General features: G+C 44.7%; 1 protein-coding gene across 4 annotated transcripts in view; it reads right to left on the bottom strand.

Moving 5' to 3' along the window:
* Positions 1 to 11,643: 11,643 nt before the first annotated feature.
* SETD4 (SET domain containing 4) overlaps positions 11,644 to 15,336 on the bottom strand; it is a 35,591-nt gene continuing 31,898 nt past the window's right edge. For all 4 annotated transcript variants that reach the window (XM_069760770.1, XM_069760771.1, XM_069760772.1 and 1 more), the window contains 2 exons: positions 13,363 to 13,486; positions 11,644 to 12,228 (listed from right to left, as the gene is read on the bottom strand). In XM_069760770.1, the coding sequence (XP_069616871.1) occupies positions 12,103 to 12,228; positions 13,363 to 13,486 (250 nt within the window). In that variant the 3' untranslated portion in view covers positions 11,644 to 12,102. The remainder of the gene's footprint in view (positions 12,229 to 13,362; positions 13,487 to 15,336) is intronic.

Raw genomic sequence — 15,336 nt, 5'->3', positions numbered from 1 at the left:
CGATGACACTAGAGGTCCCTTCCAACTCTAACATTCTATGGTTCTCTAAAATGGTATCAATAAAAAGATCAGCTCATTACAAAAAAAGAAAAAAGAACAATCACTACTTCATCTCCATCGACAGAAAAATAAAAAAACAAAGTAAATATACCTTATATAAATATATATAAGAAAAATAAAAATAGATAAAAAAATTGCTAGGACTCTTGGAAGAAGGGGAGAAAAGAAATCAAAAGCACAAAAAAAATAAATAAATAAAAAAAAATTGCCTGGACGGGAAGGGGTTAACATGTAGATTTAAAGCTGGCTCTGCTGAGGATGGCGCTACTTTTGGACATTTCTAGTTCCAGCTTCCTGCTGCCTGTGACTCCATTATTTCGCACTGGCGACCTCTCACCTCCCCGCAGACTGCAGCTCAGCTACTGGTTCCTGCCAAGTTTAAAGGTTTACAGCTGCCAAATCCTTCTGTGAAGTACGGGAATATTCAGTGCAGCTTATTTTCAATCTGACATCATGAAAAGCCTTTGAAAGTCTGTTATAAACTTTATAAAGTGTGAGCCATTTCCTCTTCTCATAAATCGCAGTCCTTACAAGCTTGAGCAATGGCTTGGCAAGTGAGGGGGGGATCTAATAGTTCACAGTGACACCTACAGGACAGTGAGCGCAATGCAGGTGTAATTCTTTACAGGCCGCTTAACCCTTTTGCTGACGTAGTTAAATTCATTAACCTCCCAAGTTATGACAGGCAGTACAACCCAATGTCAAATAGTTCAGGGTCAAATCGATTAGCTCTGTTATAATGTTCTGTGTAGTGAGTAAGTGTTAAAGGGGAACTGTCACTAGGACAAAAGTAGCCAGATTTTGCTCTTATTTTATTCCCACGGCACCCCTGATTATTTCAGTTTTTATTTTTTTCAAATCCGTCATACGGTTCCAGAGATATGGGCCTTTTTATTTACTTCTAACTTTTATGGCGCTTATAAAGAAGGCGTGGCTTACAGTATTCTCCGGGGGCGTGTCTTAAGCACTAGATAAAAAGGCCCATATCTCTGGAACCGTATGTCGGATTTTCAAAAAACAAAAAAGAGAAAACTCAGGGGAGCAGCGGGAATAAAGTAAGAACAAAATAAGGCTGCTTTTGACAGGCCCTCCTTAAAGGGTTTTTTTGAGAATCAAATGGTTCAATTGCAAAATGTCTGTGAAAACAAACACATTTACAATTTATCTGTAATTTAATAAAAATCCTCTATGTTCTCGATAACAGAGGATTTTTAATCTGATTGTTTACTGTTCATTGCCTAGGTTACCATTCACCTGTGAAGTCTTTCAGCAGTGGTCAATCTCCTAGGCAACAAACGCAGCACTCTTTTTTTTTTTTGACTGGCAATGCTGCAGAGGGAAGGCGGTTTCTGCTTGTAACGGAGAATGCTCCGTTCGGGCCAGTAACGTATCCATGCCGCCGGTCCAAACTGGAAATCGATCAGTGGCGCACACGACCCAGTGCGCTCCACAGAACTGACGATTATAAGATTCCTTTACGTTTTATGGTGGATCCTGGGTATGAACAGTCTGTTCCTGCCTACTGATGGTCTCCTGCCTGCCATGTCAATAGAGCAATTTAGGCTCCAATAGGAGGCAAAATACAATACCAAAATAAATAACTATAAAATAAAATCTGCATCTCTCATTCACGACACACACAAAAAAGTCTGAACATATTTGCCATCACCACGTCCATAATGGACCAAACTAATTTCAAAAAGGCAGACAAAAAAAAGTAATAAAAAGAAATCAAAGTCATACGTATCCCAAAATAATGGTAACAATAAAAACTACAACAAAAGGACCCAAAAAAAAAAAAATAAGCCCTTGGCGGAAACATTTTTAGACTGGTTTTAGCATATTATGGCACAAAGCTCCTTTTAATATATGTGTTTTTTTTGTTTGTTTTTTTTTAGAGAACCTGTAGTTTCAGGTGACTTTCAGAATAAGCTGTCGTGTGTGTACATGAGGAATAACACGATTTCTGGTCATTATATGACTTGTAGCCGGCGTTTTCACCAATTCTTCCTCTGCGGGCGCTATCACTAGTTACAAATTGTCTCTAGGACAGACAGGGACTACAGTTATTTGGGCCCTGGTCCAAAATTTGGACCTGGGCACCCACCAACATGTTAGTCTTCTGTACAAGCCCTGTAATAATATATCCCATCCTGGGACCCTTTTGTTAATAATATCCCCCATTGTGGCCCTTTCTTGTAATAATGTTCCCATCCTAAGCCTTTTCCAGTAATAATGTCCCTCATTATTGCTCCTTCATGTAATAATATCCACCCATTCTAAGCCCTTTCCTGTAATAACGTCCCCCATCCTGGCCCCTTCCTGTAATAACATCCCCCATCCTGACCCCTTCCTGTAATAACGTCCCCCATCCTGGCCCCTTCCTGTAATAACGTCCCCCATCCTGGCCCCTTCCTGTAATAACGTCCTCCATCCTGACCCCTTCCTGTAATAACGTCCCCCATCCTGGCCCCTTCCTGTAATAGCGTCCCCCATCCTGGTCCCTTCCTGTAATAATGTCCCCATCCTGGTCCCTTCCAGGCCTATTCCTGTAATAACATCCCCCATCCTGGCCCCTTCCTGTAATAATGTCTCCATCCTGGCTCCTTCCTGTAATAATGTCCCCCATACTGGCCCCTTCCTGTAAAAATGTTCCCCATCCTGGCTCTTTCCTGAAATAACGTCCCCCATCCTGGCCCCTTCCTGTAATAACATCCCCCATCCTGGCTCCTTCCTGTAATAGCGTCCCCCATCCTGGTCCCTTCCTGTAATAATGTCCCCCATCCTGGTCCCTTCCTGTAATAACATCCCCCATCCTGGGCCCTTCCTGTAATAACGTCCCCCATCCTGGCCCCTTCCTGTAATAATGTCCCCCATCCTGGCTCCTTCCTGTAATAATGTCACCCATCCTAGCCCCTTCCTGTAAAAATATTCCCCATCCTGGCCCTTTCCTGTAATAACGTCCCCCATCCTTGCCCCTCCCTGTAATAGCGTCCCCCCACCCTGGCCCCTTTCTGTAATAACGTCCCCCATCCTGGCCCCTTCCTGTAATAACGTCCCCCCCATCCTGGTCTCTTCCTGTAATAATGTTCACCATCCTAAGCCCTTTCCAGTAATAATGTCCCCATCCTAAGCTTTTTTCAATAATAAATATCCCCCCATCTTGAGTCCCATCCTGTAATAATGTCCATCCTGGCCCATTCGTTCTGCATTAATGCCTCCCATCCTGTAAAAATTGTCTACGTCCTGTAATAACATCGCCCATCCTGGCTCCATCCTGTAATAATGTCCCCCATCCTGGCTCCTTCCTGTAATAATGTCCCCCATCCTGTAAAAATGTTCCCCATCCTGGCCCTTTCCTGTAATAACATCCCCCATCCTGCCCCTTCCTGTAATAACGTCTCCCATCCTGACCCCTTCCTGTAATAGCATCCCCCCATCCTGGTCCCTTCCTGTAATAACGTCCCCCCCATCCTGGTCCCTTCCTGTAATAACGTCCCCCATCCTGGCCCCTTCCTGTAATAACGTCCCCCATCCTGGTCCCTTCCTGGAATAATGTCCCCCATCCTGGCCCCTTCCTGTAATAATGTCCCCCATCCTGAGCCCTTTCCAGTAATAATGTCCCCATCCTAAGCTTTTTCCAATAATAAATATCCACCCATCTTGAGTCCCATCCTGTAATAATGTCCATCCTGGCCCATTCGTTCTGCATTAATGCCTCCCATCCTGTAATAATGGTCTACGTCCTGCAATAACGTCTCCCGTCCTGTAAAAATGTCCCCATACTGGGCCTCAGACCTGTAGTAGTGTCTTCCATCCTGGCTCCCATCCTGTAACAAATGTCCCCTGTGTTGGCCCCATTGTGTAATGATGTCCATTCAGCTATAAACTGCGCTGATGTGACGTGCCGGCTGCAGTCACCGTCTGTGACCCGCGATTATTGTGTCGCTGGGTGGAGACAAGCTGCTATAATGTCTCCCACACACAGACATGAGGGACACCTGCCTCTATGTATCACACTGACAGTAGCAGCAGCTGCATGGCGGACAATAGACAATACTACTGAGCTGTGTGACTGTGAATCCAGCACTGGAGTGAGGTATAACAGTCGTCTCACACTCCTCCTCCCAACAACCAAAGTAATTTAAAAGTAGCAAACCATAAAAGGTGATCAAATCTGCAAATGTATTCTCCGCTTTACAGGTCCGTGCCACGAGCGAAGGACTGGCATTGTGGGGCGTGTCAAGGTCATTTGCTTTGTTGGATTGATTGAATGCGATGTGGTGCTTTATCTGAGAGAGTGCAGTGGTCACAGACGTGGGCCCACCATGTGTTATGGGAGCAGGGCCAAATCTCAGAGATCTTCTGGGTGATACAGGCGTTTAGAACGGTGGCAGACTTTGGACAGGTATACCTAGGCATCATTGGCATGGTGGTGGTATACTAAAGGTACCTTCACACTAAGCGATGCTGCAGCGATACCGACAACGATCCGGATCGCTGCAGCGTCGCTGTTTGGTCGCTGGAGAGCTGTCACACAGACCGCTCTCCAGCGACCAACGATGCCGGTAACCAGGGTAAACATCGGGTTACTAAGCGCAGGGCCGCGCTTAGTAACCCGATGTTTACCCTGGTTACCATCCTAAAAGTAAAAAAAACAAACGCTTCATACTTACCTACCGCTGTCTGTCCCCGGCGCTCTGCTTCTCTGTACTGGCTGTGAGCACAGCGGCCGGAAAGCAGAGCGCCGGGGACAGACAGCGGAACGTAAGTATGAAGCGTTTGTTTTTTTTACTTTTAGGATGGTAACTAGGGTAAACATCGGGTTACTAAGCACGGCCCTGCGCTTAGTAACCCGATGTTTACCCTGGTTACCAGTGAAGACATCGCTGGATCGGTGTCACACACGCCGATTCAGCGATGTCAGCGGGAGATCCAGCGACGAAATAAAGTTCTGGACTTTCTGCTCCGACCAACGATGGCACAGCAGGATCCTGATCGCTGCTGCCTGTCACACTGGACGATATCGCTAGCCAGGACGCTGCAACGTCACGGATCGCTAGCGATATCGTTTAGTGTGACGGTACCTTAACACGTGGATCTTCGACTAATGCCACCACGAAGAATGATGAGCCAAGAGATAAGAAGACCAGTGAAGAGTTATGCCATCCATTCCCAGAACTACTTAAAAGGAACATATAATCAGAACATTGTTTAAATTATGTTTTTATATTAAATGCACTATTTTAAAATTAGTAATTTTTGTTTCCAATTTTCCATACAAGTACATTAAAAAATGCTAAATTTGGCAAAATTCACACCGCTCAGTAAGCCTAGCACTCGATTCATGCTGTATGTCTGTGCGGATAATGAGACTGCTTAAAAAAAACTCTTCTGAGAGTTCAATAGATACAGTAGATATCACAGAATCCACCATTCACAATAGGTGATATCACAGCTCACCTCCTCCTCTTGTATAATCACTGATAGTACCTCTATAAACAGTAGATAACACAGGATCCACCATTCACAATAGGTGATGTCACAGCTCACCTCCTCCTCCTGTACAATGACCGATAACACCTCTATATTCAGTAGATAACACAGGATCCATCATTCACAATAGGTGATATCACAGCTCACTTCCTCCTCCTGTACAATGACTGATAACACCTCTACATACAGTAGATAGCACAGGATCCACCATTCACAATAGGTGATGTCACAGCTCACCTCCTCCTCATGTACAATGACTGATAACACTTCTATATACAGTGGATAACACAGGATCCACCATTCACAATAGGTGATGTCACAGCTCACCTCCTCCTCCTGTATTTCTATTATAAATATTATTAGAAAAAAATAGAAAAACAAAATATCAAAAAGTTTTAAAAGCTAAATTAACCCCTTCCCGACCCATGACGCCACGTAGGCGTCATGAAAGTCGGTGCCATTCCGACCCATGACGCCTATGTGGCGTCATGGAAAGATCGCGTCCCTGCAGATCGGGTGAAAGGGTTAACTCCCATTTCACCCGATCTGCAGGGACAGGGGGAGTGGTAGTTTAGCCCAGGGGGGGTGGCTTCACCCCCCCGTGGCTACGATCGCTCTGATTGGCTGTTGAAAGTGAAACTGCCAATCAGAGCGATTTGTAATATTTCACCTATTATAACGGGTGAAATATTACAATCCAGCCATGGCCGATGCTGAAATATCATCGGCCATGGCTGGAAATACTAGTGTGCCCCCACCCCACCCCACCGATCGCCCCCCCCAGCCCCCCGATCTGGCCGGTACACTGCACCGGCTCCCCTCCGTCCAGTGCTCCGCTCCCCCCCGTGCTCTTGTCCGCTCCCCCCGTGCTCCAATCACCCCCCCGTGCTCCAATCACCCCCCCTGCACTCCGATCCACCCCCCCCCCGGTGCTCCGTTCCACCCCCCCGTGCTCCATTCCAGCCCCCCCGTGCTCCGTTCCACGCCCCCCGTGCTCCGTTCCACCCCTCCCGCGCTCCGATTCCCCCCCCCCGTTCTCCGATCCCCCCCCGTGGTCCCCCCCCACCCCATCATACTTACCGATCCAGCCGGGGTCCCGTCCGTCTTCTCCCTGGGCGCCGCCATCTTCCAAAATGGCGGGCGCATGCGCAGTGCGCCCGCCGAATCTGCCGGCCGGCAGATTCGTTCCAAAGTGCATTTTGATCACTGAGATAGATTATATCTCAGTGATCAAAATAAAAAAAATAATAAATGACCCCCCCTCCTTTGTCACCCCCATAGGTAGGGACAATAAAAAAATAAAGAAATTTTTTTTTTCTACTAATGTTAGAATAGGGGTAGGGTTAGGGGTAGGGTTAGGGGTAGGGTTAGGGGTAGGGGTAGGGTTAGGGGTAGGGTTAGGGGTAGGGTTAGGGTTAGGGGTAGGGTTAGGGGTAGGGTTAGGGGTAGGGTTAGGGGTAGGGTTAGGGCTAGGGTTAGGGTTAGGGCTAGGGTTAGGGTTTCGGTATGTGCACACGTATTCTGGTCCTCTGCGGATTTTTCCGCTGCGGATTTGATAAATCCGCAGTGCTAAACCGCTGCGGATTTATGGCGGATTTACCGCGGTTTTTCTGCGCATTTCACTGCGGTTTTACAACTGCGATTTTCTATTGGAGCAGTTGTAAAACCGCTGCGGAATCCGCACAAAGAAGTGACATGCTGCGGAATGTAAACCGCTGCGTTTCCGTGCAGTTTTTCCGCAGCATGTGTGCAGCGATTTTTGTTTCCCGTAGGTTTACATTGAACTGTAAACTCATGGGAAACTGCTGCGGATCCGCAGCGTTTTCCGCAGCGTGTGCACATACCTTTAGAATTAGGCTATGTGCACACGGTGCGGATTGGCCGCTGCGGATTCGCAGCAGTGTTCCATCAGGTTTACAGTACCATGTAAACATATGGAAAGCCAAATCCGCTGTGCCCATGGTGCGGAAAATACCGCGCGGGAACGCTGCGTTGTATTTTCCGCAGCATGTCAATTCTTTGTGCGGATTCCGCAGCGTTTTACACCTGTTCCTCAATAGGAATCCGCAGGTGAAATCCGCACAAAAAACACTGGAAATCCGCGGAAAATCCGCAGGTAAAACGCAGTGCCTTTTACCCGCGGATTTTTCAAAAATGGTGCAGAAATATCTCACACGAATCCGCAACGTGGGCACATAGCCTTAGGGTTAGGGTTGGAATTAGGTTTGTGGTTAGGGTTGTGATTAGGGTTATGGCTACAGTTGGGATTAGGGTTAGGGGTGTGGGGGGGTTAGTGTTGGAGTTAGAATTGAGGGGTTACCACTGTTTAGGCACATCAGGGGTCTCCAAACGCAACATGGCGCCACCATTGATTCCAGCCAATCTCGTATTCAAAAAGTCAAATGGTGCTCCCTCACTTCCGAGCCCTGACGTGTGCCCAAACAGTGGTTTACCCCCACATATGGGGTACCAGTATACTCAGGACAAACTGCGCAACAATTACTGGGGTCCAATTTCTCCTGATACCCTTGTGAATCTAAAAAAATGCTTGCTAAAACATAATTTTTGAGGAAAGAAAAATGATTTTTTATTTTCACGGCTCTGCGTTGTAAATGTCTGTGAAGCACTTGGGGGTTCAAAGTGCTCACCACATATCTAGATAAGTTCCTTGGGGGGTCTAGTTTCTAAAATGGGGTCACTTGTGGGGGTTTCTACTGTTTAGGCACACCAGGGGCTCTGCAAACGCAACGTGACACCCGCAGACCATTCCATCAAAGTCTGCATTTCAAAAGTCACTACTTCCCTTCTGAGCCCCGACGTGTGCCCAAACAGTGGTTTACCCCCAATCATGGGGTATCAGCGTACTCAGGAGAAACTGGACAACAACTTTTGGGGTCCAATTTCTCCTGTAACCCTTGGGAAAATAAAAAATTCTGGGCTAAATAATTATTTTTGAGGAAAGAAAACGTATTTATTATTTTCACGGCTCTGCATTATAAACTTCTATGAAGCACTTGGGGGTTCAAAGTGCTCACCACACATCTAGATAAGTTCCTTTTGGGGTCTAGTTTCCAAAATGGGGTCACTTGTGGGGGGTTTCTACTGTTTAGGCACATCAGGGGCTCTGCAAACGCAACGTGACGCCCGCAGAGCATTCCATCAAAGTCTGCATTTCAAAACGTCACTACTTCAATTCCAAGCCCCGGCATGTGCCCAAACAGTAGTTTACCCCCACATATGGGGTATCACCGTACTCAGGAGAAACTGGACAACAAATATTGGGGTCAAATTTCTCCTGTTACCCTTAAGAAAATTAAAAAATTCTGGGCTAAATAATTATTTTTGAGGAAAGAAAACGTATTTATTATTTTCACGGCTCTGCATTATAAACTTCTATGAAGCACTTGGGGGTTCAAAGTGCTCACCACACATCTAGATAAGTTCCTTTCGGGGTCTAGTTTCCAAAATGGGGTCACTTGTGGGGGGTTTCTACTGTTAAGCCACATCAGGGGCTCTGCAAACGCAACGTGACGCCCACAGAGCATTCCATCAAAGTCTGCATTTCAAAACGTCACTACTTCACTTCCGAGCCCCGGCATGTGCCCAAACAGTGATTTACCCCCACATATGGGGTATCAGCGTACTCAGGAGAAACTGGACAACAACTGTTGGGGTCAAATTTCTCCTGTTTCCCTTGGGAAAATAAAAAATTGCAGGCTAAAAGATCATTTTTGAGAAAATATTTTTTTTTTTTTATTTTCATGGCTCTGCGTTATAAACTTCTGTGAAGCACTTGGGGGTTCAAAGTCCTCATCACACATCTAGATTAGTTCCTTTGGGGGTCTAGTTTCCAAAATGGTGTCATTTCTGGGGGATCTCCAATGTTTAAGCACACAGGGGCTCTCCAAACGTGACATGGTGTCCGCTAATGATTGGAGCTAATTTTCCATTTAAAAAGCCAAATGGCGTGCCATCCCTTCCGAGCCCTGCCGTGCGCCCAAACAGTGGTTTACCCCCACATATGGGGTATCAGCGTACTCAGGACAAACTGGACAACAATATTTGGGGTCCAATTTCTCCTATTATCCTTGGCAAAATAGGAAATTCCAGGCTAAAAAATCATTTTTGAGGAAAGAAAAATTATTTTTTATTTTCATGGCTCTGCGTTATAAACTTCTGTGAAGCACCTGGGGGTTTAAAGTGCTCAATATGCATCTAGATAAGTTCCTTGGGGGGTCTAGTTTCCAAAATGGGGTCACTTGTGGGGGAGCTCCAATGTTTAGGCACACAGGGGCTCTCCAAACGCGACATGGTGTCCGCTAACAATTGGAGCTAATTTTCCATTCAAAAAGTCAAATGGCACGCCTTCCCTTCCGAGCCCTGCCGAGTGCCCAAACAGTGGTTTACCCCCACATATGAGGTATCGGCGTACTCGGGAGAAATTGCCCAACAAATTTTATGATCTATTTTATCCTACTGCCCATGTGAAAATGAAAAAATTGAGGCGAAAAGAATTTTTTTGTGAAAAAAAAGTACTTTTTCATTTTTACAGATCAATTTGTGAAGCACCTGAGGGTTTAAAGTGCTCACTAGGCATCTAAATAAGTTCCTTGGGGGGTCTAGTGTCCAAAATGGGGTCACTTGTGGGGGAGCGCCAATGTTTAGGCACACAGGAGCTATCCAAACGCGACATGGTGTCCGCTAACGATGGAAATAATTTTTCATTCAAAAAGTCAAATGGCGCTCCTTCCCTTCCGAGCCTTACCATGTGCCCAAACAGTGGTTTACCCCCACATGTGAGGTATCGACGTACTCAGGAGAAATTGCCCAACACATTTTAGGATCCATTTTATCCTGTTGCCCATGTGAAAATGAAAAAATTGAGGCTAAAAAATTTTTTTGTGAAAAAAAAGTACTTTTTCATTTTTACGGATCAATTTGTGAAGCACCTGGGGGTTCAAAGTGCTCACTATGCATCTAGATAAGTTCCTTGGGGCGTCTAGTTTCCAAAATGGGGTAACTTGTGGGGGAGCTCCAATTTTTAGGCACATGGGGGCTCTCCAAACGTGACATGGTGTCCGCTAAAGAGTGGAGCCAATTTTTGATTCAAAAAGTCAAATGGTGCTCCTTCCCTTCCAAGCCCTGCCGTGCGCCCAAACAGTGGTTTACCCCCACATATGAGGTATCAGCGTACTCAGGACAAATTGGACAACAACTTTTGTGGTTCAGTTTCTCCTTTTACTATTGGGAAAATAAAAAAATTGTTGCTAAAAGATAATTTTTGTGACTAAAAAGTTAAATGTTCATTTTTTCCTTCCATGTTGCTTCTGCTGCTGTGAAGCACCTGAAGGGTTAATAAACTTCTTGAATGTGGTTTTGAGTACCTTGAGGGGTGCAGTTTTTAGAATGGTGTCACTTTTGGGTATTTTCAGCCATATAGACCCCTCAAACTGACTTCAAATGTGAGGTGGTCCCTAAAAAAAATAGTTTTGTAAATTTTGTTGTAAAAATGACAAATCGCTGGTCAAATTTTAACCCTTATAACTTCCTAACAAAAAAAAATTTTGTTTCCAAAATTGTGCTGATGTAAAGTAAACATGTGGGAAATGTTATTTATTAACTATTTTGTGTCACATATCTCTCTGGTTTAACAGAATAAAAATTCAAAATGTGAAAATTGCGAAATTTTCAAAATTTTCGCCAAATTTCCGTTTTTATCACAAATAAACGCAGAATTTATTGACCTAAATTTACCACTAACATGAAGCCCAATATGTCACGAAAAAACAGTCTCAGAACCGCTAGGATCCGTTGAAGCGTTCCTGAGTTATTACCTCATAAAGGGACACTGGTCAGAATTGCAAAAAACGGCCAGGTCATTAAGGTCAAAATAGGCTGGGTCATGAAGGGGTTAAGTATATTATGACGGTGCGGTCACACCTGTCCCACGGTATCGGTGTGACTAAAGGCCTTATACACAGATCAAACTTGCGATAAAATAAATAATTATGCTAAAACCGAAGTTTGAGACTAAAAGTTAAAATGTAGAAAAAAAGGAAGGTAAAAAAAATACTATAAATGCAAAGGTTCTAAGTAAATCATTTTTTTTATATATATATAAAAGTGATAAAACATAATATATAAACAATATACAAACACACAAATGTCTTCAGTAAATTTGAAAAAAAAAAAGGCAAAATAATCTGTGTATCTGGCTGGTCACCTGGCACCAATATCTAGCGGGAGGCATCACATGGTGGCCGCTGATTGGCTGAAGTGGTCACATGACGCCCCCTGCTGGATGCTAATGGGAGGGGACACATTATGTAGCGCCTAGGGCCAAGCGTTGGTCTGGAAGGGGAGTATGGGATTTTTTTTTACGCCTCTCTGGGCTTGTGTAGTAGTGGAGAAGCCCTTTAATTAAGGATAGACGCATTATCGCCATGACCCAATTGTTTGCTAGCTCCCCTAGTGGTGGCCGTGTGTAAGCACAAGCGCTCCACGACTGCGGCGGGAATTTCAGGTTGTTCCCGCGGTGTCACTCCCTCATATCGCGTCCTCTTTCTGTAGGACATCGGCCGATGAGGTCAGAATCTCAGATTCCTCTCGTCTTAAAGCTTCCACTAAAACAAGGTGAGGATCTGCGCTCTTCTCGCTCTTCTGAGATGAGATCTGAAAAGACAAACGTTGTGAGAGCGACACATTACTGCTGCAACCGGGAATACTGCAAACAGCGCCGCTCTAGCCCTCAGGCCGTGTCTGGTATTGCGGCTCAGCTGCATTCACTTGAATAAGGTAGACCTGTAAGACTGATCGCACAAAAATAAAGTAAACCATTTTTTTTAACCCCTTAAAAGTTCTGGCAATTAAGTTTTTCCCAAATTTTTATTTTCTCTTTTGGTACCGGTTATAAAATATATTGTATTACACATAAAAAATATTGTGTTTTTTTTCCTCTTTTTAGTCACAGGTATTTTACTTAATCTTCTGCTGGGCGTTTGGACCCCGATTCCAGCGATCTGTGACTTACTTGGCTACTTGTACATAAAATAAGTGTTTTATCAGCAGGAAATTATCACTAGAGGACTAGTTGTCTTGTGCCTCCTAGTCAAACCACGCCTCCACCACTGATTGGCAGATTTCTGCCTATGCACAGAAAGCGTCCAATCAGAGTTGTGGGCGGGGTTATGCAGAGCTCAGCATTTTGAGAACTGTTAGATATGCAGGAGAGAAAACCGGGATTTTATCAAAACTATGGTTACAAGCCTGGTAAGTGACACATAGCTGGAATCAGGGTCTCTGCCTCTACATTATGCTACTCTTAACCCATGTAGTAATAAGTACATAGTATGTGTTTAGGTCTTAAAGGGACTATTTGGCAAAAAATGAGTTATCTCCTATCTATTATTGATCGGTGGGTGATTTTTCTTTATTCCCTATGGGGCTGCAGAGCTTTTTCCGGCAGATCTGTAGGGATCCAATGTAAGGGTGGTCGGGCATCCTGTCTATGACGCCTTAAATGGGGATAAAAGTGCACGTTTGGGAATAAAACTTCCCCGATCTATCGATCGGTGCAGGTCCCAGTGGTCAGACGTCGACCAATGAGCAAGTTACCCAATATCCTGTGTAAAGGTAATCACTAGCATTCACAAGGGACAATCCCTTTAAGGGGTTAATCTCATAGAAATCCTTAAAAAGTCAAAAAAAAATTACATTTTTCAAAAGTGTAATATCCCTTTAATTTGGCAGAAAAAAAAACCCCCTATCACTCCCATGTAGCTTTATTTCCACATTTCCCGGACTCACCTCGTCCACAGCCCGGGACGTCTGTTCTAGTAAATGGAGGCAGATTTTCCTCACCAGCTCCATGGAGGTCCGATCATTGGACTCGGAAACAAAACTTCCCAGCAGAACTTTTTTCCAGCATGTGCTGAAATCAAAACATGGAGGGGAGAAAATGACACGGGGGGAAAAAAATGACTGAATTTATTTTCACTTCATTAGTTTTGTATTTTCTCTGCAGAAAACGTGACACGTTCCAGTAATAATAATAATCTCTAATGAACCTCACCCACAGCCAGGCTGCAGAGAACGGACGAGCCGGGGACACAGGGGAGGAGTCACAGCCAGACGTATCCAATTATCACCGCATAATTCCCCGTATCCTGCCATCCAGCGATCACTATATACCGCCATATAGTACCACTGCGGTATACAGCTAACATAACAATGTGGTGTACAAAGATGGCGGCCACGGGCAGCACTTAAAGGGACTTTGTTTAGACTGAAGCTTCCTGAGGAAACACACGCACATTAGCAACAATGATCAGTTATCAGTCATTGTACAGGAGGAGGAGGTGAGCTGTGACATCACCTATTGTGAATGGTGGATCCTGTGTTATCTACTGTATGTAGAGGTGTTATCAGTCATTGTACAGGAGGAGGAGGTGAGCTGTGACATCACCCATTGTGAATGGTGGATCCTGTGTTATCTACTGTATATAGAGGTGTTATCAGTCATTGTACAGGAGGAGGAGGTGAGCTGTGATATCACCTATTGTGAATGGTGGATCCTGTGTTATCTACTGTATATAGAGGTGTTATCACTCATTGTACAGGAGGAGGAGGAGGTGAGCTGTGACATCACCTATTGTGAATGGTAGATCCTGTTACCTACTGTATATAGAGGTGTTATCAGTCATTGTACAGGAGGAGGAGGAGGTGAGCTGTGCCATCACCTATTGTGAATGGTGGATCCTGTGTTATCTACTGTATATAGAGGTGTTATCAGTCATTGTACAGGAGGAGGAGGAGGTGAGCTGTGACATCACCTATTGTGAATGGTGGATCCTGTGTTATCTACTATATAGAGAGGTGTTATCAGTCATTGTACAGGAGGAGGAGGTGAGCTGTGACATCACCTATTGTGAATGGTGGATCCTGTTATCTACTGTATATAGAGGTGTTATCAGTCATTGTACAGGAGGAGGAGGGGAGCTGTGACCTCACTTATTGTGAATGGTGGATCCTGTATTTACTGTATATAGAGGTGTTATCAGTCATTATACAGAGGAGGAGTTGAGCTGTGACATCACCTATTGTGATTGGTGGATCCTGTGTTATCTACTGTATATAGAGGTGATATCAGTCATTGTACAGGAGGAGGATGAGGTGAGCTGTGACATCAAGATACAAACTCTGCCGTGAAAATTAGCTCACTGATGGAGTCCCAGGAAACTCATTCTGCAGTCAACTATGTTCTGTGCAACACAGAAGGGCCGATTCATCAAGACTGATGTAGCGCACGCTGCGGGGACTACGCCAACATTGATAGAGATCAAGGCGGCACATTAATTAAGAGGCACACACTGCTTCATGAATTTAGCGCATCTTTTAGACACACCCTGCCCCGCCCTCGACTCCTCGCCAGCTCCACCCATTTCAGAGGAGAAAATGGCAAAAAGAAGCAACATTTGTGCAAACAAATTTGCAACTTTTTAAAGCTTTTATGCCACTTTTCTGGCAGGAAAGCTGTGATAAATCGAGGCTGTAGAATCTTGTAATGAAACTATTGCATAAATCATTTTTATCCAAAAATGCAAACTAAAAATACAATTTTCCTCATCCTTTAACTCTTTCCAGTTTGGGGTAGGTCTAATGACTATGCTCAGGGGCGGCGTTCGTTCCCATCCATGGCGGGTACCGGCAGCTACTACTTGTCTCCATCATTGGATATTGGATAAAAAAAAAACAAAAAAACGCTTAGAATGTAAAAAAAAA

Source organism: Ranitomeya imitator, chromosome 3 (genome assembly GCF_032444005.1).
Source record: "Ranitomeya imitator isolate aRanImi1 chromosome 3, aRanImi1.pri, whole genome shotgun sequence".
Lineage (NCBI taxonomy): Eukaryota > Metazoa > Chordata > Amphibia > Anura > Dendrobatidae > Ranitomeya > Ranitomeya imitator.
The sequence above is the reverse complement of the archived record's forward strand: the minus strand, read 5'-3'. Positions and strand labels throughout refer to the sequence as shown.